At 40.0% G+C, this 23,691-nt stretch overlaps 1 protein-coding gene across 2 annotated transcripts in view; it reads left to right on the top strand.

Moving 5' to 3' along the window:
• Positions 1 to 19,322, top strand: part of ALKAL1 (ALK and LTK ligand 1) — a 36,502-nt gene extending 17,180 nt beyond the window's left edge. Inside the window, exons 3-6 of one of the 2 annotated variants that reach the window (XM_079983412.1) lie at positions 15,805 to 15,855; positions 16,828 to 16,908; positions 17,588 to 17,664; positions 18,646 to 19,322. In XM_079983412.1, coding sequence (XP_079839538.1) covers positions 15,805 to 15,855; positions 16,828 to 16,908; positions 17,588 to 17,652 — 197 coding nt within the window. In that variant the 3' untranslated portion in view covers positions 17,653 to 17,664; positions 18,646 to 19,322. Of the gene's footprint in view, positions 1 to 15,801; positions 15,856 to 16,827; positions 16,909 to 17,587; positions 17,665 to 18,645 lie in introns of both variants that reach the window. The other variant, XM_079983411.1, reaches the window with a different exon arrangement.
• The last annotated feature ends 4,369 nt before the right edge of the window (positions 19,323 to 23,691 follow it).

Raw genomic sequence — 23,691 nt, 5'->3', positions numbered from 1 at the left:
TGGATTCAAAGGTTGAAACACTCTTCAAAAGAGAGAAGTATAAGTTTCCTCCATTTCACAGTGCCCAAGAGTCTGGAGTCAGTTCTGTATGTCTGGAACAGTGAATCATGAATCCCCAAATGTAAGACACAGTCTACCTTTCTGTGCCTGCAAACTGTGTGTCAATCAGAATTTCTTAGTTTCTTATAGCTATGATTGGGGGGTGGGAAAGTAGGTACCAAATGGCAAACCTTTGTAGGTCATCCTCAAGACATGCACAGCTCAGCATGGACTACTCTGAAGAGTCCTCAAAATATAACTTTAGAAACTAACAAGTATGCCTAAAGTGAGAACACAGTTCTGTATCTTGTTTACCTGTATGAAAACAACTAGAGGGTGTTCTACACATAGAGAGCAGCAAGATGGAAAATGCAATGGGGAGAAAGAAAGTAAGAAGACTAAATAGCAGACAATGTGTATGTTGTACCAGGGGAAATAAAGTAATGGAGGGATAAAAGAAACATTTAAATCAGTTTGAATAATCCATTAAAATTAACAGCTAAACACTGGATTAAGGGACGCGGGTGGCGCTGTGGGTTAAACCACAGAGCCTAGGACTTGCCAATCAGAAGGTTGGCGGTTCAAATCCCCGCGACGGGGTGAGCTCCCATTGCTCGGTCCCTGCTCCTGCCAACCTAGCAGTTCGAAAGCACGTAAAAGTGCAAGTAGATAAATAGGTACCGCTCTGGCGGGAAGGTAAACGGTGTTTCCGTGCGCTGCTCTGGTTCGCCAGAAGTGGCTTAGTCATGCTGGCCACATGACCCAGAAGCTGTACGCCGGCTCCCTCGGCCAATAAAGCGAGATGAGCGCCGCAACCCCAGAGTCAGCCATGACTGGACCTAATGGTCAGGGGTCCCTTTACCTTTACCTTAAACATTGGATAGAGCAAAGCTGCAATCATGTACACACTTGCATAGAATTCAGGTGACTTCTCAGTAAACATGCATAGGATTGTGATGGGTGTGGACTGTTTCACCACTGCAGTAGGATAATATAGAGGGGAATGGAAAGCTGGAGATATTAGCTTAAGGTTAACATATATAAACTTGGATCATTGGCTGATGTACCCAAAGTGCTATCTATATTGACTGGTGGCAGCTTTTAAAGCTCTTTCTCAGCCTTGCTGTCTGAAATATGGATAACTCTAGAAGCTTGGACTTTCTGAATGGAAAACTTGCACTCAGCTAGTCAGCTGCAGCCCCTGAAGAAACGTGTGGATGTTTTCGCCCTGGATTGGTGCAGTAAGGAAAAGAGGAAGCAAAGACAGAATTTTTATAAATGGCAGCACAGAACATGATCATCAAAACAACAAGATGTTAACCTATAGGGACAAGGGAGGAAGCCTACAAAGGCAGAAAAAGAATTTGGTTGAACTGGACTGCACAATGTCTGGCTGAAAGGCATGTTTTTGATACGTAGCCAGGCAAAGGAATGAATGTACACTGATGTGAATATTTCTTAGAAATATTCATTACTAATTTGAGTAACTATTGCTTGCCAAAGGAAAAGTATCTCTGCTGTGTTGTTAATAATATTTAGGGCTACAGTTTCCACTGCTGCCTGTCAAATATTTTCACGTAGGCACAATCCAACACTGACTCAGTCAAGAGGCTTTAGGATAATTATATGTAGGATGCTAAATATGTTCATTAGGCTTGAACTGAAAGCATATGTGGTACTTTTTGCAAACACTTCTTATTTTTAGGGTTTCAAGGCAACAACCCTAGAGAGACAGGCGTTCAGAATAAAGACAATGTGAGGGGAAATTGTCTTAGGTTGCCATAAGTGCGTCCTGGGATCTTTTTTGGAGGGAGGGGTTGTTTAAATAGCAGGCACTTTTTATTTTTATGTGCCTATTGGGGAAAGCATTTAGAAACTTGACCCGGTGACCATTCATCCCTCCTGCCAAAGAAATATTAGTCATGTGCCTCCCTTCCTACTGCAAGGTCTTTTATTCTGCCTTTCAGGAAACAATAGTATTATGCATTGTCAAACTCCCTGAATACCTAAATGCTAATCATTCACTGAAGTTTGTACTACTAAAAAGTGTTGTGAATGTCAGCTTAACTTGATTTCTAACTTAAGCTTCCTATCATGTGTGACTGTTCTACAACCCCCCACATATGGATTACTTCATGGCTTAGGGCTGTAATTATCTGCTTGAGCCTCCAGCTGCTTGTCCCACAATCAAGCAAATTAAATCATTACAAATCCAATATACCTTACTATGCTGATCCTACTAAGTTGCTGAGAACCTATATAAAGCATTGTGCAATCCTACACAATCTTGTTCTCATCTTAAGTGGTGTCTCTATATTCCCAAATGTTTTACAAAACAATAAAATATTTCTCTAACAGTTGCATTTATTTCAGAATAAAGGTAAAAGTAAAGGTAAAAGGTACCCCTGCCCGTACGGGCCAGTCTTGACAGACTCTGGGGTTGTGCGCCCATCTCACTTAAGAGGCCAGGGGCCAGCGCTGTCCAGAGACACTTCCGGGTCACGTGGCCAGTGTGACATCGCTGCTCTGGCGAGCCAGAGCCGCACACGGAAACGCCGTTTACCTTCCCGCTGGTAAGCGGTCCCTATTTATCTACTTGCACCCGGAGGTGCTTTCGAACTGCTAGGTTGGCAGGCGCTGGGACCGAGCAGCGGGAGCGCACCCCGCCGCAGGGATTCGAACCACCGACCTTTCGATCGGCAAGTCCTAGGCGCTGAGGCTTTGTTGTTCAAAAGACCAAATAGCCATTAAACAAATGTTTGTAGCATCAAGCAAATGGCTTTTTCCATTCTTTTAATCAAGCAATATGCTTCAGAATATAACATCTTCAAAATATATATTTAATATTAAGTAGCACATTTGTAGAATATGGTAAAACTCATGGTGTACAATTGACTGAGAAATGCTGCTGAGAAAGTCCAAATGGAACTACACTGGTACCTCAGGTTAAAAACTTAATTCGTTCTGGAGGTCCGTTCTTAACCTGAAACTGTTCTTAACCTGAGGTACCACTTTACTTAATGGGGCCTCCCGCTGCTGCCGCACTGCCACCATGTGATTTCTGTTCTCACGCTGAAGCAAAGTTCTTAACCTGAGGTACTATTTCTGGGTTAGTGGAGTCTGTAACCTGAAGTGTCTGTAACCTGAAGTGTCTGTACCACTGTAATAGGAGTACTGCAAAGATTTCAGACTTAGTCTTCCAAGTTCTGCACTCGCACAAGTTCCAAGAAAAATGAGGAAAGATTGGATAAATGCCTAGGGTCTCTTATGTTGTGGAAGTGATCTTGACACAATGAACTGCTGCTAGCTTCTGCTGCTTGCTGAATGGAAGCTGCTGGCCCTGACTTGCAGAAACCTGTAGGAGGACCAGAATGATTTGACCCATCCTATAACCTCTAATGGTTATTTTGTTGAATGTTTTTGAAACCTGGGTCAAATGACCTGGTAGAATTTATTCTGCTGGATGTGGGTGTTCATATGTTCTCTTGTTTTGCCTTCTTAACTTATTAGAGGCAGTATAACACTACAAACAGAAGCCAATTCTGTTCTGCCTCCACACTGCTACATATTTGCCTCCTGTCTAGGAATGGACTGAAGTGTTTATTCCAAAATTGTCACCCCATTCTGAAGGCAGTTAATTCCAGGTAGCCGTTTCAGAGGCTGTGGTTTTGCACCCAAAATAGTTTTTTTGAGGAAGGGCTTACCATAACAGTGAAAGCATGAATTCACTCTCCCCCCTTTTTTCTTTTCTTTTCTTTCTTCATGGCCCCTCTTCTCCCTTGAAGTTTGGTATTTACCCCCAAATGCCCCTTAAAAATATGGCAAAAGCCTGAAACGAAAGTTTGAGGACCTGATTCTGCTGTAGACAGAAACAGGCAGCAAGACTCTATCTTTGTTTTTATCCTTGAAACATTCTGGCACCAGCTGCTTCCCTCACCACCTGGTCCGGCCCCCAAAATAATTAACACAATCAAGGAACAGGCATGTTTTTAGTACGGTATGTCTCACTATCCTTTCATTAAATTTTGTTTAAGGGAGCTTTCAAGTAGATCCTTCCTATTGTAAGGACATTCTCTGAAATGTTTGGCTTAAAGAATTCAAACAGTTTACAAATGTTCGTAGGTGGTTCTGCATGAACATTGTACAGTTCGGATAGTAACGTGTTTGCGATCTTTATGGCTTCATCTCTGTCTAATATTTCTACAGTAGAAAGATACAGTACCATCTCCTAACCTGGATAGCTCAGTTGGTTAGAGTGTGATGCTGATAATACCAAGGTCACAGGTTCGATCCCTGTATAGAACAGCTGCATATTCCTGCATTGCAGGGGGTTGGGCTAGATGATCCTCAGGGTCACTTCCAACTCTACAATTCCATTATTCTAGCAATCCTACACATGCTTGTTTGAAATCATTCAGTCAGGATTATACCAGACTGAGTGTGTTTTGTGTGTAGTGTGCTTTCTTCTTTGGTGATCACTCATAGCCGAGTAAGATTGTTTTCCATAAACATGGCTTTAACAATGAGTCCGTAAGTGACTGTGGAGGCCAATTCTGGATCCACATGTTCTTCAACAGTGGGGACATTGGTTTCCGGGTGGGAGTTGATCATGGTGAGGGTTTGCCAAGCGTACTTTCCTCTTAGCGTGTTTCTCCCTTTCATCCTGAGTTTAAATGTTTTCAAAGCCCATTACACTTTTGGTAAGGGCTGTTCTCAAACTGGAGCGCTCACAGGCCAGTGTTTCCCAGTTGTCGGTGTTTATACTACATTTTTAAAGATTTGCCTTTGAACCTCTTTTGTTGACACCAGCATTACGCTTTCCATTTTAAAGTTAGTAATAGAGTAGTTACTTTGGAAGCTGATAATCAGGTATCCACACAACATGACCAGTTCAACAGAGTTGGTGTTGAAGAATGATTGCTTCGACACTGGTGATCTTTGCTTCTTCCACTACACTGGCATTAGTTTGTCTGTCTTCCCAAGTGATGTGTAAAATTTTTCGGAGACACCGTTGATGGAATCTTTTGAGGAGTTGGAGATGGCATTTATAAGTCGTCCACGTTTCACAAGCATGCAGTAAGGTTGGTAGTACAACAGCTTTGAAAACAAGCATTTTCTTCGAATGTCCTGGTCCTCAAATACTCTGCACTTCAGTCAGGAGAAAGCTGCACTCGCAGAGCTGGATTTCGGCATCAATGTCTGCCCTTGTGTAAAGTGTTGTGTGCAGCGCTGCTGCCAAAGCACAATAACATTTTTAATTTTACAATGAATTAAAAAAAACTATCTTTTTTGTTCCACAATTAAACCACTAACTCTTTTATTGCCACAATTTTTAAATTATCTCTCTCCCCCCCCCCCATAAATTGCTTTAGTGGTAGTGTTCTCTTGTATGACATTTTATGGTTATGAAATGCAATGATGTCAGACTCTTTTTGTGGGATCTTTGTAAATCTTAGTTGGATCTGGGCCACAATACACCCTGCCAGTGTAAGTCATATTACAAGAACTCATGACAGAGAAGTATTTGAAGGACTAAACCGGCAGCTGCCTATATTGATGGATCACATTTCTCCTGAGAAATAGTGAGCTTTTCGTAATAATGGATTTCTGCATGTAAACATAGCATTAAATTTTCTGGATATTAACTTGTGACCAGTAACTACAGTGGTACCTCTGGTTGCGGACACAACTCATTCCGGGGTGCTGTGCACACCCCAAAAAGTCTGTAACCAGAGCGGCGCTTCTGCGCATGTGCGAAGCGTGCAGAACGCTTCTCTGTGTGTGCATGCGGTAAAACCCGGAAGTAAACACTTCCGGGTTTGCCGCGTTCTTAACCCGAAAAAACACAGCATGAAGCATTTGCAAGAAGAGGTATGACTGTATTGCTTTTCAGATTTGTTTATGTTAAGTGGGTTCAAGATAAATACAAGAGCCAAAGTTTAATGGAAACTTGACCCAGTGGCACCAATGGCCCCTCCCCATACCCAGGAAAACACTGTGTCTCTTTTGCCACCCTCTCTGGCATTGTCACTTGGGGACCCTGGAGCAGGCAGCTGACTTAGGGTGTCATGAAAGGGCAGCAAACAATCAGTTACTCCATTTTTACTGCTGAGCCAGGGATTGGAGGGGAGGGGCTTTCTTTATCCAGCACCAAAATAACTTGGCTGGCTCTGGCTTCCATCTCACCTTGACTAGAATGAGAGGCACCATTTCCCGCTCTTTTTCAGGAAATCAAATATTTTGGTCCAGCCCTCTGCTGCTATTCACCTCTGCTGTTCAAGCTTAGCAATAAAAGGCTAAAATTTCAGAACAAGATTTATTAATGAATTGAAATATTTTTGAAAGTAAGTGTCAAAGAAAACGGATATTGCATTTTAATCATTTTTTACTGTTGCAGGCTGAAAAATGTGTACTCTCATTACTGTTTTACTGGGCTTAAGAATAGTGGGAAATATTTCTACTAGGACTAGCAAAGATTTGTTTATATCAATATATAAATGCTGTCTAGTCCCCATCATTATTTTGGCATCCCATCCTTCAAAACCTGTTTGTCATTTTTTTGTGTTCTGAAAAAGCACAGCTCACTGCTTTCAACCATCCTTACTATTCCAATATATTACCTCTTTCCTTAACACCTCTCTATAAATCCTGTGAAATGCTTTACCCCAGCTACGTTTCCCCCCGTTTTCTATCCTTTCCCCATCTACGGGTTTCCTCTTTTACTTTTTTCAGGATGTGCAAACTCATTTGAGGGGTATTCAAAATCGTTATGATAGTTTAGAGAAGTTTTGAGCTTTGAAAATAAACATTGAGACTGACTTATATGGGTTCTGGTTTCAGGCTTTCCAGACAGTCAGGCATCACTTTTTTCCCTCCCCGCCTTTCTTTTTTAAATACAGCTTCAAATGTTATATAGTGACTTTAAGGGGAAAGATCTGAAACTCAAGGATAGTGCAAGACATACACAACTACCTTAGGGGGGCCACATGCAGCTCATTAGCTTTGTGCTGTTCATTCCAGGTTTCTTAAATTTAAGAACAGCAGGTGTGCGTCTGTATTGGTGAGAAATTCAGCTTACTGTGTGGTTGCCGGTCCTCGGTGTTTGTGAAATTTAACCATGGTGCATGTCATAGAACACTAACCACATAGTGTGTTAAATAATGTATGGCTGTTTTTCATGGAGAACAGATGAGTTTTGGAGTTTTACTTATAAAATAAGCATGAACTTTGGAACTTTTAGTTCAAGTGGTATGAAATTTGAGGCGTTGAAAATGTGGTGGTGTATAGCATATGTAGAAATTCCAAAGTTTTTTGTATTGACTATTGGGTGTATCAGAAAATAATAAGGATCACTGTATTTTGAAATTAAGATTGTAACATGAGGACTGCCCTCTGTTTGATATTCCTCAAGCGTCCTTAAGCCTATGTGAGTCTGCATACTGGTATTAAATTTGTTTGATTGATGGTTTGGATTATACCTATACCCTTCAGAAGCATCTTGAATCCAGCCTGTTGTGGTTCGAGGACCCGACTCCCGCAATGTAGAATGAATACACAAGGACACGTGATGGGCAAGAAAAGGCCACAACTTTATTGATTACAGCAGTGATAAGGTATTGGCTTAGGCATTGGATGTCTAAAACAAGGGGGTTTATTCACCAGTAGGTGGAGCCTGTTGATGCTAATCCAACTATAGGCTCTCCCCTGATGTCACCGAGGGTCGTGCCATGGCCTCCCGCCAAGCAGGCATGGGACAGAGTACATGACCGCCGGATTCCTTTAACGGAATACCCAAAAATGGAAGGCATAGGCGATGGCCACACCTAGCTCTTCGACACACCACAACACATTATTCCAATGCCTAACCTACCCACCAATACCACAAAAGTTGTGACGATTGCTACGAGGTAGACGAAAAAACCAGAAAGCCTAATGCCAAATGGAAAAATTCCTACCAGGCCCCCTGGACAACCAGGGCGACCAACCTAAGGTCCATAGCAAGGCCAAGGAACTAAGACCCTGAGCTTGAAGGGAGTGGAGGGTGGGTGACTCGCGACGAGACGACGGAGAGGAGAATGAGGCCGAGGAGGGGCTGGCGCCGCAGCACATAGGCTGCTGAACACGCCCCTCGGAGGCACCTGGTTGGGTGCCTGCCGATGGGCGTGGGCGCCAGCCAGGTGAGTGGGAGAGGCAGGGGGCTACCGCCCCCTGCTAGGGGCGGAGCTCGGGCTCCCGCCCACAACCACTCCCCTCTCTTCCAGGGAGGAGAGTCTCTAGCAAAATTACTATTCTGGCACTGATAAGCTAATTGACACATGATGTAACAAAACTTATTAGTTTTTATTTAACCCACAAGAGATGGCATTGAACTTCTTGATAAACCATAATTCAGCTGTTTCATGTTCTTTTCTTCTTTTGGAGTTTCTCTTTCCAGAATGACCACTTTATGGTCAGTTTCAGAATATCCTGGGAGGTAGAAATTTTCTCCCACTGGTTTATAGATACTGCCATTTCTAATGTCTAATATCTGTCTTAAAGGCACCCTACTTGTTGCTCTGTTGCTTTCAGTGGTCCAGTTATGTTTTCAAGGTACATTGAGGGAGAGAAATTACATTTCCATAGAATCAGCAGTATGTTGTTACTTACAAAATGTAATTTCTTCTCACTGGTCCTATGCTGACACCCACGTACACCAGCACTTCCATTGTGAGCTCAGTTCCCCTGTTATTTGTGTCACTGATGATAAAAACTGAGTGTTGCAAGGGAGGTACAGGCCTTCCAGAGTACCTTAGTTGTGGATGTTAGCGTACCTTTGTGGAAACTGGAAGACCCTAATAGGTAGGTGTCAATTTTCCATAATATTTCTCCTATCTTTCAAGAGAGAAAAGGGGATCCTTGATCCCTTATTTCTCTGCTTGATCACTGAGGTCTTTGAGTGCATCATGGTTAGTGATCCCTCTCAGCTCAGATGTATGGCTTGTATCTACTAGTACCTGTGTATTCAGTATTGTAGGCCCAGTCTTATGGAACTCCTGCTGAGGGGTCATAGGCACTGAAGACCCGTTTATTCCAGCAGGTTTTTAAAATTGAATTCTGATTTTGCTGTTTTAGCTCACTTTTAGTTTCATTGATTTGAGTCTTCTGTACATCAGTTAGAGATGACTGTGATTAAGTAGTATGCAAATAAGTAAGTAAGCAAGCAAGCAAGCTGTATAGACCAACGAAGGTGTGGCCTTATGGCTTTCTGACAATTCTGCATTGCAAAGTTGTTGCTCATCTGGTGATCTCTCAAGGATGCATCTTGTTATTCTAAGGATCTGTGGTTTAAAAAAGTCATGTTCATTGAAATTTCTGAAAAACTGATTCATAAAATACGTGCCACCAGGGGTAATGTGGACCCCTCCAGCTTTGCTTGCATAGGGACCGTTTGTGATTTATATAACCAAATCTCATGGTTAGCACATTCCCACTAAATATGAGCTTATTTGGCTACATTCATGGTTATTCGGTTATGTTTGGTACAAATGTGAACCTTGTATTCCACTATGGAATGTATTTTACGCCACAAATTCATTTCTTTTTAAAAGCTTTCTATGATTATTATTTTATTATCTCTTTATTTTATTCTTCCTACTTTTATAGCTGTTTTTATTATTACTTTTAGCTTGATGTTTTGTTTGTTTGAATAAAAAATTAACTTTCATTTACATTTTTTGGTTGGATGGAAGTGAAAAAGGACTTAGAAATATGGTCAAATCTGAAGCTATCATTGCTAGGCCGAATTGCTGCGATAAAAATGAATGTACTGCCTAGGATGCTGTTTTTGTTTCAAACATTGCAAATTCTGGATAAAATGGATTGTTTCAAGAAGAGATATTTCTAGATTTCTAGATTTGTCTGGAAGGGCAAGAAACCTCGAATAAAATTTAAGATACTAACTGATGCTAAAGAAAGAGGTGGATTTGCCCTGCCAGACCTTAAACTTTATTATGAATCAGCCACTTTTTGCTGGCTGAGAGAATGGTTGCTTCTTGAAAATACTGACGTGTTGGATCTAGAAGGTTTTAACAACGTATTTGGGTGGCATGCATATTTGTGGTATGATAAGGTCAAAGCACATAAAGCGTTTAAAAATCATATTGTCAGAAAAGCACTGTTTAACGTCTGGATAAGATATAAGGACTTGCTCGAAAATAAAACCCCAAAGTGGTTGTCACCAATGGAAGCGAAGGCTCAGAAAAAGCTCAATATGGAGGCCAAATAGCCGAAATATTGGGAAATTCTGGAACAAGAGGGAGATAGATTAAAACTACAGAGTTTTGAAAAACTAAAAAATAGAGTGCGAGATTGGCTCCATTATTATCAAATAATGGAGGCATATAATCTGGACAAAAAAAATTGGCTTCCAGGTGGAAAAATCAAAATTGGAACTGTTAGATCCCAAAAGTAATAACTTGTCAAGAATGTATAACTGGCTGTTGAAATGGAACACTCAGGATGAAACGGTGAAATCACCTATGATTAAATGGGCACAAGATGTTGGACATAATATTATGATGGCTGACTGGGAACAGTTATGGGCCACAGGTATGAAAATTACGGCATGTAACGCCTTAAGAGAGAATATAATGAAAATGATATACAGGTGGTACATGACACCAGTCAAGCTTGCAAAAATTTATCATTTGCCCGATCATAAATGTTGGAAATGTAAAGAGACTGAAGGCACATTCTTTCACCTTTGGTGGACATGCCCAAGGATTAAGACTTTCTGGGAAATGATCTACAATGAAATGAAAAAGGTATTTAAATATACTTTTCTGAAGAAACCAGAGGCCTTTCTCCTGGGCATGGTCGGCCAATTGGTGCCAAAGAAGGATAGAACTTTCTTTATGTATGCTACAACAGCAGCAAGAATACTTATTGCAAAGTACTGGAAGACACAAGATCTACCCACCCGGGAAGAATGGCAGAGGAAGGTGATGGACTTCATGGAACTGGCGGAAATGACTGGCAGAATCCGAGACCAGGGAGAAGAGTCGGTGGAAGAAGATTGGTAGAAATTTAATCTACAGAAACATTGTAAAATTAAGGAATGTTAGAAGGAGGCTGGAATGAAGTTATGTGGCTTTAGCAGAAATATTATAAAGGATTAAGTAAAAATAGATTGTTAATGGATGAAAGGAGGAAAGGTAAAGTTACATTATATTAAGATAAATTTTAGGATAAAAATTGGGAAAGATGGAAAGGATTTGCTGAAATAGCTAACCAAACTAGAATACAAAAAAGGGAGGTGCGAGGAGGTCAAGGAAACAAGCAAATGAAAGATACCTAAGTTATGGGAAGGTTCATTGTGTTTTTTAATTGTTTCTATTTTTCTGTTTTTTATATATTTTTTTCTTTTTTCTATTCTCTTCTTTCATTATTGTGATGTGTTGTCAAGTTTTTGTTTAACTTGGAGTTATCTCTTTCTCTTTTTGTAACATTTAAAACTTTAATAAATATTACTAAAAAATAAATAAAAAATAAATATGAGCTTATTTGGCTACATTCATGGTTATTCGGTTATGTTTGGTACAAATGTGAACCTTGTATTCCACTATGGAATGTATTTTACGCCACAAATTCATTTCTTTTTAAAAGCTTTCTATGATTATTATTTTATTATCTCTTAATTTTATTCTTCCTGCTTTTATAGCTGTTTTTATTATTACTTTTAGCTTGATGTTTTGTTTGTTTGAATAAAAAATTAACTTTCATTTACATTTTCGCCCCCTTGAAATTTCAAAAAGCCTAAAGACTCTCATGAGCAAAATAGAGGAACATAGTTATTCTCTTCTGAAATGTCATGCCTTGAACATATAGATTATTGATTGACCTGTGATGATCTCAAGCAAACATACTTCCACATATTTTGAACAATGAAGCAGAAGAAAATAGCCATTCTCTTTTAATTCAGCAAGTTCTTTCTTCTGCTAAGGTTCTGGATCACACAGTATTGCTCTTCTGATTTAGCTTGTTGCATGGAAAGGAGTTAGTGTACACCAGCCACACATACCAATGCGAGGATGGAACATTTGAATGTCATCTACGCATGTAAAATCTAACATGTGTAGGCTAAAATGATATGGGTTGATTTTACATCATGTGCACTGCATGACATTAGCTTATTCAGGTTGAATTTTGTATGGGTGGGCAGCAATTGTCCTATCATACGCATGTACTAATTTCCACAGATCAATTTACAGACAACTCAGTTGTGTAGAAGAATCACTTGTGTAAAATCAGTGCTCAACAAACTGATTATCTATGCATGTGCACTACAAGTGAAGACCGAACAACACAATCTGATTTTTTATTAAAGTGACAAAATTATAGTGCCATAAGACCTGAGGGAAGAAATAGTTAAGATTGACTAAAAATGAGTCCACCAGGTTTACCTAATTCCTTCACCATAGTTCCAGTAAATTCAAATGTTTTATGGAATTTCACTCTTTTGAATGACCATATATGCAAAGTAGTATTTATTTTTAGGATTTTCAGAACACTAATTTGCAACAGGTCTCTCAGAAGCTCTTTGCTCCTCCTTGCCACAATGTATACCCTGGATATAACATAGACAAGGCTCAGTGGATATTTGCTTATGTGCCACTAATGATATGTGGGTAGTGTTGCTAGCAATGATGGTGGTAAAGTTCGTCATCCTCAGGCTCAAAAACAACACTTGCCGCAATGAGAGATGAGTTCCTGATGTTACTGAATTCTTCTTTGGCTCAGAGAAGATCAGGAGGGCAAAAACCCACTCGCCTTGGCCAGTGTAGGCCTCTAAAAAGGGGCCACTGAGGGAGGACTTTTAGGCTAGATCCTAAGCCTATCCAGCTCATTTACTGCATGTGACCTGGCATCCTAGCATAGAACATTATTTAAAAGACTTGTTTTTCCTCTGTCAGGTTTAGCCAGAACAGCAGCAGCAGCCCTACTGATAAATGGGGTTTGGATCTTGTGCGACTTTATACTAGCTTATTGTGCATAGGCTTGCCCCCTCAATTTATTAACAGGACAAGCCAAAGGAGGGTGGAGTGGGGTTCAAGGTCTCATGGTGACTTTCTGGTCATTCCTTACTCATCTCCTGTCTTTCCACTAATGCAAGCCTCCTAACACTCACTATGGGGATCTAAGGCAGCTGTTAGAGCAACCAGATCCTGCAGCCGTTCTGGATTTTTAGGGGGGGGGAAAAATATTTTGTTACGTTAGTCATGGCTTTCAAGCCTAGCATAATTTGTGCGTCAAAATCTGCTGCTGGAATTCAAGTCATATGTAGATCATTATCTCCTTCTACAGAAGGAATCAGAGGCTGAATTATCTAGCCTCCTCTTTTTTAGCACTTTCAGTGAGGTTGGCAGGACTGATCAGAGACATTGTGCTGTTTGAGGTGTAGAAGCAGATGGAACTCTGCCCTCTCCATCTTGGTCAAGGTGCACACACACACACACACAGAGAGAGAGATTTGAATTTGCTCATAAGAGCTCATGGCTCAATAAATCAGTTATAGCCCAAAACCTTTGCAAAGTAAGACAACAGTGTCAATTAGTTTCCAGTTTACTCAAAAGTAAGACTGTAGAGGATTGTATCCTTAGTCTATCTAAGGTGCCAAAGCAATGTTTTCTTTACTCAACACTATTAGATCAGTCTTTAACATGTATATCACAGATGGTGATTTAAAATGGGTTTTGTTTCCCAAAGGTCTTATCTTATGAACATATTTATTGGTTTCACCTTGGCAAGGTTCTCAGTTGATCATGAGAACTGTGGTGACAAGTGTGACCATTTCGTAAGTCTGCTTCCGCTAAATCCATGATTACTTAATTGTGGTAGCATCTTGTCATACTTATGCTTAGATTTATTAGCTTCAGTTATGTGGTAAGCATCGCTTTGTGAACGGGCCACGGGGGCAGATTTTAAAGAGCTAGTTAGGCTTTATCACCTGATATGTGTCTGCTTTGATGATCCACTGCTTCTCAGAGAAGTATTCACCATGCACTAAGAGAAAGAAGAAGCTTTCCTTTGAAGATACAAATTAAACTATAAAGGGGACCATCCTCAAGCTATTTCCCATGAAATAATCTCTCCTCAGGAAGTTTTACTCCAAAGGCAGTGGCTTTGGGATTAAAGCAGAAAAACAAATTGCATTTCTGCAAGGTCACTCGGAAGGTCTTGTGTGGCATTGTGCCGCTGAACCTAGCTAATCTTGGGGCCCCATCTGGTGCCTACAAGAACAACAATATCCAAAGCGTCAGAGAATTAGATCAGCAGTATGGCCACTCCTCCAGCTTTTCATAGCTACTGCTGCCGTGGACTAAGGGGCAGGATTTATTCTATAATGCTTAATTATCTAAAGAAGACTAGGCATACAAGTTGAAAGATCCCATTGGAAATAAAAAAGAAATCCCCGATAAAGAAGATTACTTATTATTATTAACTGGGATTATGCAAGGGATGAAACTCTTGCTTATATAATGCTACTTTGCCTATAACTGTGAGGATGCAAGTCCATAAAGCCTGCGCAAATAAGAGTAGATGCTTTTATTTGCGGAACACCAAGTTTTAGAACTACTCTGTTTTGTATAAAAATGACATGCTGCTTTTCTTCTGCATGAGAGGGTAGGGCTGATAATAAAAATATAATGGTTAGTCACTCTTCAAAATGCTTCCTTAAATGTCGTTTCAGTTTGTTGGTATTTATCCACAGCAAAGATCCATGTTAACAACTTTGACGGGACTCTGTGTGGATATTGTGCCCCCCAAAAAAAATTCACCATAAATACCAAATTACATCTTAATTGTTTGATTGAACATAACTTACCAGAACTGATTGGAACACATTTCATATCTACTTCTCTTTTTTAGTGGTGCTTTTTGTTTTTATCATTTATCAGAAATGTAATGCTCAAATAATTGTGTATTGGGCAGCTGGCAGCTTCTTGAAAGGGAGTGAGGGAATGAAGTAGTCTTGAAGGAAGAGTGCTCTTACCCCCCAACCAGGTGCCTCCCCACTCTTGCTATATACTGCTCCCCCTGCAACTCTAAGTGTTGGGATGCTGTATAGCACATAGGTAATGCCTGCTCCTCACTAGTTTTCTCCCCATGTGGGGGGTACCATTGCTGTGAGTGTATTGTAACGTTCATGGACCTTCACAGTAAAGGGGGACTTCTCACATTGTTTCAGGCTTTTTAGGTCTTCTGATTCATGGACAATTTACAGCAAAAACTCATTGGAGGGGTCAGCTTTATGCCCACAAATGAATATATGCTTCCACTGGCATAACGAATATGCCTTACATATGTGGAGCTCTGTATATACAGAAGAGCTCCTGCATCTGCAGAAAGGTTTTTGTACTGAGAGTGGTATTTAAATGGTAACTAATATATATATTCTCTGTATGGCATGCCTATGTAAATACTGCTGTTTGATTTTATTTTGTATCGGTTTTAGTTTTGAAACAGCTTATGGACAAATATAGTTTATATTTATTAAACCCATATGGTGATATCTAAGTCATACTCAGATGATGATTAGTTGTTGTTTTTTAATCTCATCCAACCTCCTAAAGGAGGAGTTCAGGGTGGAAAACAACACAGCTTTTGAAAAACAGTTACTGTATCTCTCTCTCTCTCTCTCTGTCTCTCTGTGTGCATGCACATATTTTGATGTAGACTTTTCTTTAACACATTATTGATAATGAAATATCTTTTCATCCCCAGAAGTATTTCCAAGAGATTCCAACTTAAAGGACAAGTTCATCAAACATTTCACAGGTAAGAACACTTTTTGTGTGAAGGCAATTCTGTGTTTAATCTCTTGCCAGATGTTGGCTACATAAAGGAGTATCTTATCTCCTCTCCCAATGAAGGAAGCCTATATTGTAAATTACCAGGTCCCAACCTTTGGGGCTGCTGTTTTCCTGCTTGCTTCCCAACAGGTTGTAGTGGGACCCACAGATTAGGGCATGAAATCTTAAGGCCCATTAAAAGGCTAGCTGTTCCAATGGCAAGTGACTCCCAACTTTTAACTTCCCTAAATATCTTCAGATGCCTTTCCCCCAATAGATTGGAAAAGGCTCAATAGAGTTGAGGAGCCAGTGTGAAAAGTCTTGGTGATAAAATTTTGTAGCCTTTATAGTTGTAACCCATCACCCATCACTGGCCTTCTTTTTCATTATTCCAGTAGCTTTAATTACATTAATATGGTTATATGTAATTTTTGTCAGAAACTCCTGTAAAATTGTACTGTGAACATTTATTTATTTATGTATCTCTTTATCACACCCCCACACCCATGAAACAAAGTTCTCTGGGTGGTTTATAGTATAGAAATTAAAACCATATAAAAGCTGAATATAGTAGGAGAATAAAGACAAAATAAGCTAAGGAAAAACTGTAGCCCAAAATATCTAAAAAACACTAAACATTTTAAAGATTGAAAGGTTGGGGCAGGAGTGGGGAAGAGAAATACCTTCACTTGATGCCAAAAGGACCACAGTGTAAGTGCCAAGTTAGCTTCTCTGAGCAGGACACTCCACACCCCTAGTGCTATCACTGAAAAGGTCCCTTTTCTATTAACCACTACCTTGCCTTGTTTGACAAGGAGAGTACCTGGTGAAAGGTTTGAAACATATTAGATGAAGCAAATATGAACTAACTATTTATTTATTAATTATCTGTGCAACTTAGTTCGCAATAGAATTAGAAATGCAATCAAAATGTTGTGTTTGATTAATCCTCAAACAGGTCCAGTTACATTTTCAGCTGAATGTAGTAAGCATTTCCACCGGCTCTATCACAACACACGGGATTGTTCAACACCAGCCTGTAAGTTCCAGCTAAAAACTACTTCCATGTTTCATTGTCCTGTCTGTCTGGTCTTAGGCCAGGGTTGAGCAGGTTCTTAACACCAAGTCATTTCCCCCAGTCTTTCTTGAGAATGGAATACACATGTGTCCACTGCCACTAAGAACATAAGAAGAGCCTTGCTGGGTTAGACTAGTCCAGCATTTTGTTCTCCATTGGCAAACTTGAGGCCTTTCTTTGGGAAGTCCACAAGTAGGGTAGTGAGTATAGTGGGACTCTTCCACTTGAGATTCCCAGGAACTGGTGTTCAGAGCTATGCTAAATCGACCTTGAGTGCTGTCAACTTTCAGTGGCATTTTTCATCTGGTGCCAGAGCTGAATGTAGTGCCATGCTGAATGTAATGTATGTTGAAAACTACTTCCTTCCTTTTCAACTTTCCAATAGTACCAATAGTTCATATCAATGTTCTATTCATTAGGGAACATATATGAATCCTTTGTTTCCACTTGTCTTGGGCTGGCCTACAAGGAATGTTACTTGTTAAATAATTGTTTTATTGCAAACCATCTAGGGAGACATATAAAAAACTCCCTAAAACACCTACATTTTGCAGCTGATGGCAAATGAAACTGGACTTACAGTCTAGGAAATTAAACACATGATGATTAATGTTAACTTCATTTTTGTGGTTTTAAATAGATTATAAAAGGTGTGCAAGATTGCTGACAAGATTAGCAATGAGTCCACTGTGTACACAGCCATAGGAGGCCTGTTATGTAAGTATTTTTTTTTTAATTAAAACACCTTTATAATCTAATAACCAGTTTGTTCCTATTAGATTCTTTTCTCGAAAGCCAAACAGTAACAAGAGTTTAGCCTTCTCCCCACTGTGGTTTCAATCAAAATCACAGAAAATCAGACATACAACTTTTTTCATCAAGGGGAAGCTTCTGTTCGCACTGGAACTGGAACTCCCTGCTTTGGAAATGTGGTTTTCATCAGTGCCATGGCAAGAGTGGAAAAAGTTAAGCTCCCTTTCCACTCCCACCATTTTAAGCCTGATCAGTCTCCCCTGTGGCTACTTGAATTTATAAAAAGATTTATGTAACTCAAAGAGATGATTTACCTGCCGTTTTCCAGTTTTGTCAAATGTTTGTTGACGTCACCCTGGTGGGCTACTTCTGCACCATTTCAGGACCATGGAGAAGTCTACTGATATAATAGGTAAAATATGGCTTCAGTTTTCCAAACAACTAGCTTTTTAAGCTGCACTACAGGTTATCAACAATATCAGACCATGACTCCATGGTGGAGATAGTTACAACTTTCTTTTTTTTGTAGATGGCAGGAAATATTTGTTAATTTCTGAGGTATGCAAATAAGCCAACATTAAAAATGCAGCATTTCTTGTTTTAAAAATGGAAAAGGATCAACACTTTGCTGCTAATCTGCATTTATTTGGAACAGAATCTGTGTGCATATCCACTCTGTGTGCAAAAGACTTTCTGTACAACTGGAATCCCGATTTGTCAGGGCTCTCAAAATGTATCTTCAGTTGAAAGTGCCAATGGTGGGGTGGTACCAGCAGTTATGTTGCCCACTGAGCGTTTCATGTTTACACTGGGAAAGTCTGTAGTTATTAAAATTTGTTTTTTTCTTCATTTTTTTGTAAGCAAAAACTTATAAATACGTTGGTCTCTACTGAAACTTTTATTAATCAATAGCTGGGAATCTAAGTGAACCGTTTTTTGTTTCAGACTTTTCTGCTAAGCCTGAACTCTGGTTTGCCGAGAAAGTGCCTTGAAATCTGTCCCAAGACAAAGAGAAGACATCTTGCTCTTTTTTTATTTACAGCATTGTTTTGTTACTAGATGCATTTTATTTTCATATATGTCGGACATTCCATATTCGTGTGAAAGGAACGTATTTTATTTGTATTTGTAAATATGTTGCCTATAGCTCAAATAAGCCAATTTATTTAAATATGTTGTATATAAAGACTACTAATAATATACTAATTAAATGTTATATGCAGGGAGTTGGCTGGTGTGTTTGCTGTTTTCTTGTTTCATTGTTTGTACATCATTTTGCTCAGGCTCTTACTTTCATTATTTGCACTAACTTGAAAAGCAGAAGTCTCTGTAACTGAAATCTGAATAAGCTGCAAGTGGGATGTTTTACTTTCTGTGGAAAATATTTCATATTATGAAGCTTTTGGTAAAATATATATATGCCTACATAGTATATATATTATTGCACATCAGAACAAACTGCTCAAAAAATGCACACTGCTTTGGGAAACATTTGTAAAGCTGTTTTGGATTATCATCAGTTACGTTTGTACTGGCACTTATAGAAAGAGTCGCAAATAATGTAAATATAAAGACTGGAAGACTGCAATGCAGTTTGGGTGGAATAAAGAATATAGATCTCATATTTCCATGTTTTTCTTGACCCTTAGGGTGATTTGGGGACTTTAATTACTATCTCTAACACCTGTTAAATATATTCTCTATTGCAGCTGGATACTATTAAAGTAATTATTCCATACTTGAAGGTATATACTTTCTACATACTTTCTAATGCTGCAGTCCTATGATCTCTAGGAGAGCATCCCAGGAGCCATAGGACATTTTAGTTTTTACTTTCTGAAAAAAAGCAAGAGACAGATGTTCACCCTTGGAGAGCAGACCCGACCTTTCAAGCCTTCCCTGTGAGGCTGTGGAAAAGTCCTCTGCCATTACTCCTCTGATATTAGATAGGACAAAAAAGGAACATACCAGGTTATTCATGGATGTGCAGGATCCAAAGCCTTCCTATTCTTCTGATTCCCCCTCCCCCAGAACAGCAAATAGACTATGCCAGTCTTGCAGCTGGTACAGTTTATCTCCTTCCTACTGAAATCAGTAGGAGGTAAGCTTTGCTCCCCCCTTTTTAAAAAAGGAAGCTCTCGAAATAGAAAAAGTTATCCCCTCTGCAAGCTCAGCTGGGCATTAGGAAAGGCATTTCCTGCACCCCATTTGATTTGCTCTGTTAAAGCCACACGTATAAGTTCTGTCTTATTCTATCTGTGTCTTTGGTCTACAGGCAAATGAGGATAAGACTACAAGAAAAGTATCTGTAGTGTGCAGATGACAGGGTTTCAGATGCAAACTGTAGAAAGTCAATTCTTCAAGCAAATCCACAAAGCAGCCTCCTCTGTTCTTGATTAAGTGCTTTACTTCTAAAATTAAGTATAAAAACAAGGGTATATTGTGTGAAACTGAAGTCAACTGTGCATATTTGCACAGGCAGTGCTAATTCTGTAGACATGCTTGTTAATTTTAGTCATAGTCAATTTATTTATATACCAAACTATTCACAACCGTGTTTGTGCTGAAAATGGCACACTAAAAATAATAATAATAAAATAAATAAATAAATAAAACCCCACCCATCTGGTTGCGTTTCCCCAGCCACTCTGGGTGGCTTCCAACAAAACACTAAAATACAATAACCTATTAAACATTAAAAGCTTCCCTAAACTGGGCTGCTTTCAGATGTCTTCTAAAAGTTTAGTCGTTATTTTTCTCTTTGACATCTGGTGGGAGGGTGTTCCACAGGGTGGGCCTGGTTCCATGTAACTTAGCTTCTCGCAGCAAGAGAACCACCATAAGGCCCTTGGCGCTGGACCTCAGTGTCTGGGTAGAACGATGGCCCTATTATAATTTAGATTATAATATAAAATTATCCTATTATAATATTAAAGGTAAAGGTACCCCTGCCCTTACGGGCCAGTCTTGCCGGACTCTAGAGTTGTGCGCTCATCTCACTCTAGAGGCCGGGAGCCAGCGCTGTCCGCAGACACTTCCGGGTCACGTGGCCAGCGTGACAAGCTGCATCTGGCAAGCCAGCACAGCACACGGAATGCCGTTTACCTTCCTACTAGTAAGCGGTCCCTATTTATCTACTTGCACCCAGGGGTGCTTTCGAATTGCTAGGTTGGCAGGTGCTGGGACCGAACGACGGGAGCGCACCCCGCCGTGGGGATTCGAACCGCCGACCATGCGATCGGCAAGTTCTAGGCGCTGGGGTTCTACCCACAGCGCCACCCGCGTCCCATTGTAATATTACATAAGCATAATAAAGGTTATCACTTTAAACTGACACAATAAGAATCCGACAATTACCAGTTCATTTAAAATACACCAAAAAGTGAGTAAGGCTTACAAATAGGTCAGCTAACAATCCAATACCTTTACATCTCAATGTAGTCCCAAAGCTGATGGCATGACTGTCCAGCAGTATTTCCTCAAAAAGTTTTATACCTGGACCCAGAAATTCTGTGAACTGTAGAAGTAAAGTTGAATTGCTCTCCTAAAATCACTCTGAGAACCTGGTTTCTGTATCAAACTTCTCTTAGTGATCTCAAAAGTATACATGGTTTTCTGGTGGCATTTCACATCCTCATTCTTACAATTAACATACACAATTGCAATATCTGCATAGGCTTTTAGATCTAGGATTGCAGGGTCTCACATAATGCCAAACTCAAGTACAGTGTGTTTGTGTGTGTGTGTGTGTGTGTGTGAGAGAGAGAGAGAGAGAGAGAGAGAGAGAGAGAGAGAGAGAAGGAGAATTCACACGTAGCCATACCTGAAATGAGAACTAAGGATTATTAACTGCATCTTTAACTGGATCTTGCACTTAAACTGACTTTATTCTTAAAACTTTCCATGTCATATTATTTCTATTAAACTACACATGTGTTTCCGCTTCTGCTAATATATTAATTGTGACACGATTGCAAAATAAACAGAAGTAGCAATGAGTCATTACATTGCACTAAAATACATTTTAGATTATTTTTGTACTATAATTTGGTACAAAGGCCACCTGTGAGAAAGATGCAGAGCCCTCAGAGATGGAAGCAAATGAAATGGATCCCTGATGTGTAGGAGCACAAATATAAATATGGGTCTAACTTTGAAAGCCATGTGATTTATTCTGAATAAAAAGCATCATTATATTTCCACAGTGCTATACACTTTGTATTTGTATGCATCTAGCTGAAATATATATTGTATATATGGTTGGCTGGAAGTCACTTTGGGTTGCCTTGGGCAAGATAAAGTGAATAACAAATTTAATAATCATGATATATGAAGATCTTTGAACAGTTTATATTTTCTATTTATTTATTTTTAAAAAAATTATATACCACTATAGCTCCAAAAATATCAAGCAAGTTTACAAGAAAAGTATCAATGTACAGTACAATAAAAACCAGGAAATTTTTTGATGGAAACCAGAGTGCACGGAAACACCTTTTACTTTCCCACCACAGCGATACCTATTTATCTACTTGCACTGGTGTGCTTTCGAACTGCTAGGTTGGCAGGAGCTTGGACAAAGCAACAGGAGCTCACCCCTTCACAAGGATTTGAACCGCTGACCTGATTGGCAAGCTCAAGAGGCTCAGTTAAACATGAAAGTGGCTGTTTTGTACAGGCCCAGCTTGTTCCAGAATGTTCCCCACTGCCTAACAAATGCAAATTCCTCCTCCTGACACCATTGCCACCTCCAAGACAAACTACAAAGCTCTGCCTGTCTAGCTGGCCCTGCATGTGGAACCGGTAGTATTTTGGAGAAAGAAAACTATTGTGGAATGATTATGTACCATGGAATATTAGGTTTACGTATGATGTGGGTGCACATGTGTCTGGGGATAAGTTGTCCTGTTTCTTTCAAATGTGGCAATTGTCCAAGCTGAGAATGTGATCAAAATATTTTATTGCGTGCCCAGTCGCAGTCCCCCCGCCCCTCCGGGAGCCTGACCTCTATCAATGTATATGCATGACAACAAATTTGGAATTAAAATGGCCACAACTTTATTTAATTTCAGATGTAGGAAACCTTGGCTTAGGCATTGGGCGTGTATACCTCTCAGCCCCCTGCTGGGGCTCTGAGGCAAAGCAGGGTCAATTGGAATATGGGGGGGACACTGCAAAACGTGTGTTTACACAGCTAGCCCCCCTCTGCGCTGTTGAGGGGAGTTCAATGACTGCCTGCTGAGCGCATGAGGCCAGAGACTTCCCTCAAAAACCCCTTTAACGGGGAACACTGGTATCGTCACCACCTCACCCTTCTTTTGATAGACTAAAGGATTCCACCCAAGACCTAAAACTGCCAAAGTTGAGACAATTGCTATGGGCAGATTACCAAACATTTAAAAAGGAGAGAAATACAGTAGTAATAATAGGGGACTTCAACTTCCCCGATATCTTTTGGGACTCACACTCTGCCAAGAGTACAAGGTCTGACAAATTCCTCCATTGTCCTGCTGACGATTTCGTTTCCCAGAAGGTGGAAGAACCAACAAAGGGATCATCTATCTTGGACCTGGTCCTCATCAATAGGGAAGAACTGATTAATGAAGTGGAAGTGCTTGGAAACTTGGGAGGAATTGATCATGTTCTTCTAGGTTTCAGGATACAAAGGCGAGGGAAAACTGAGTGAAGTCGGACACGCACTCTGGACTTTAAGAAGGCCAATTTTGAAAAGCTGAGAAAGCTACTGGGTGTGATCTCATGGTCAGAAATACCCAATGAGAAGGGAGTCCAAGAAGCATGGGAGTTTCTAAAAGGAGAAATATTGAAGAACCAAATGTAGACAATACCAACAAGAAAGCAAAGTGGGAGGCATCTAAGGAAACTGGTGTGGCTGCATAAGAAGCTTACAGATGAGCTGAGAGTTAAGAAGGACATGTATAAGAAATGGAAGAAAGGGGAAATCACAAAGGAGGAGTATACACAAGTAGCCAA

Source organism: Podarcis cretensis (genome assembly GCF_951804945.1).
Source record: "Podarcis cretensis genome assembly, chromosome: 7".
Taxonomy (NCBI): Eukaryota; Metazoa; Chordata; class Lepidosauria; order Squamata; family Lacertidae; genus Podarcis; species Podarcis cretensis.
This window is presented reverse-complemented; position numbering and strand designations above follow the sequence as displayed.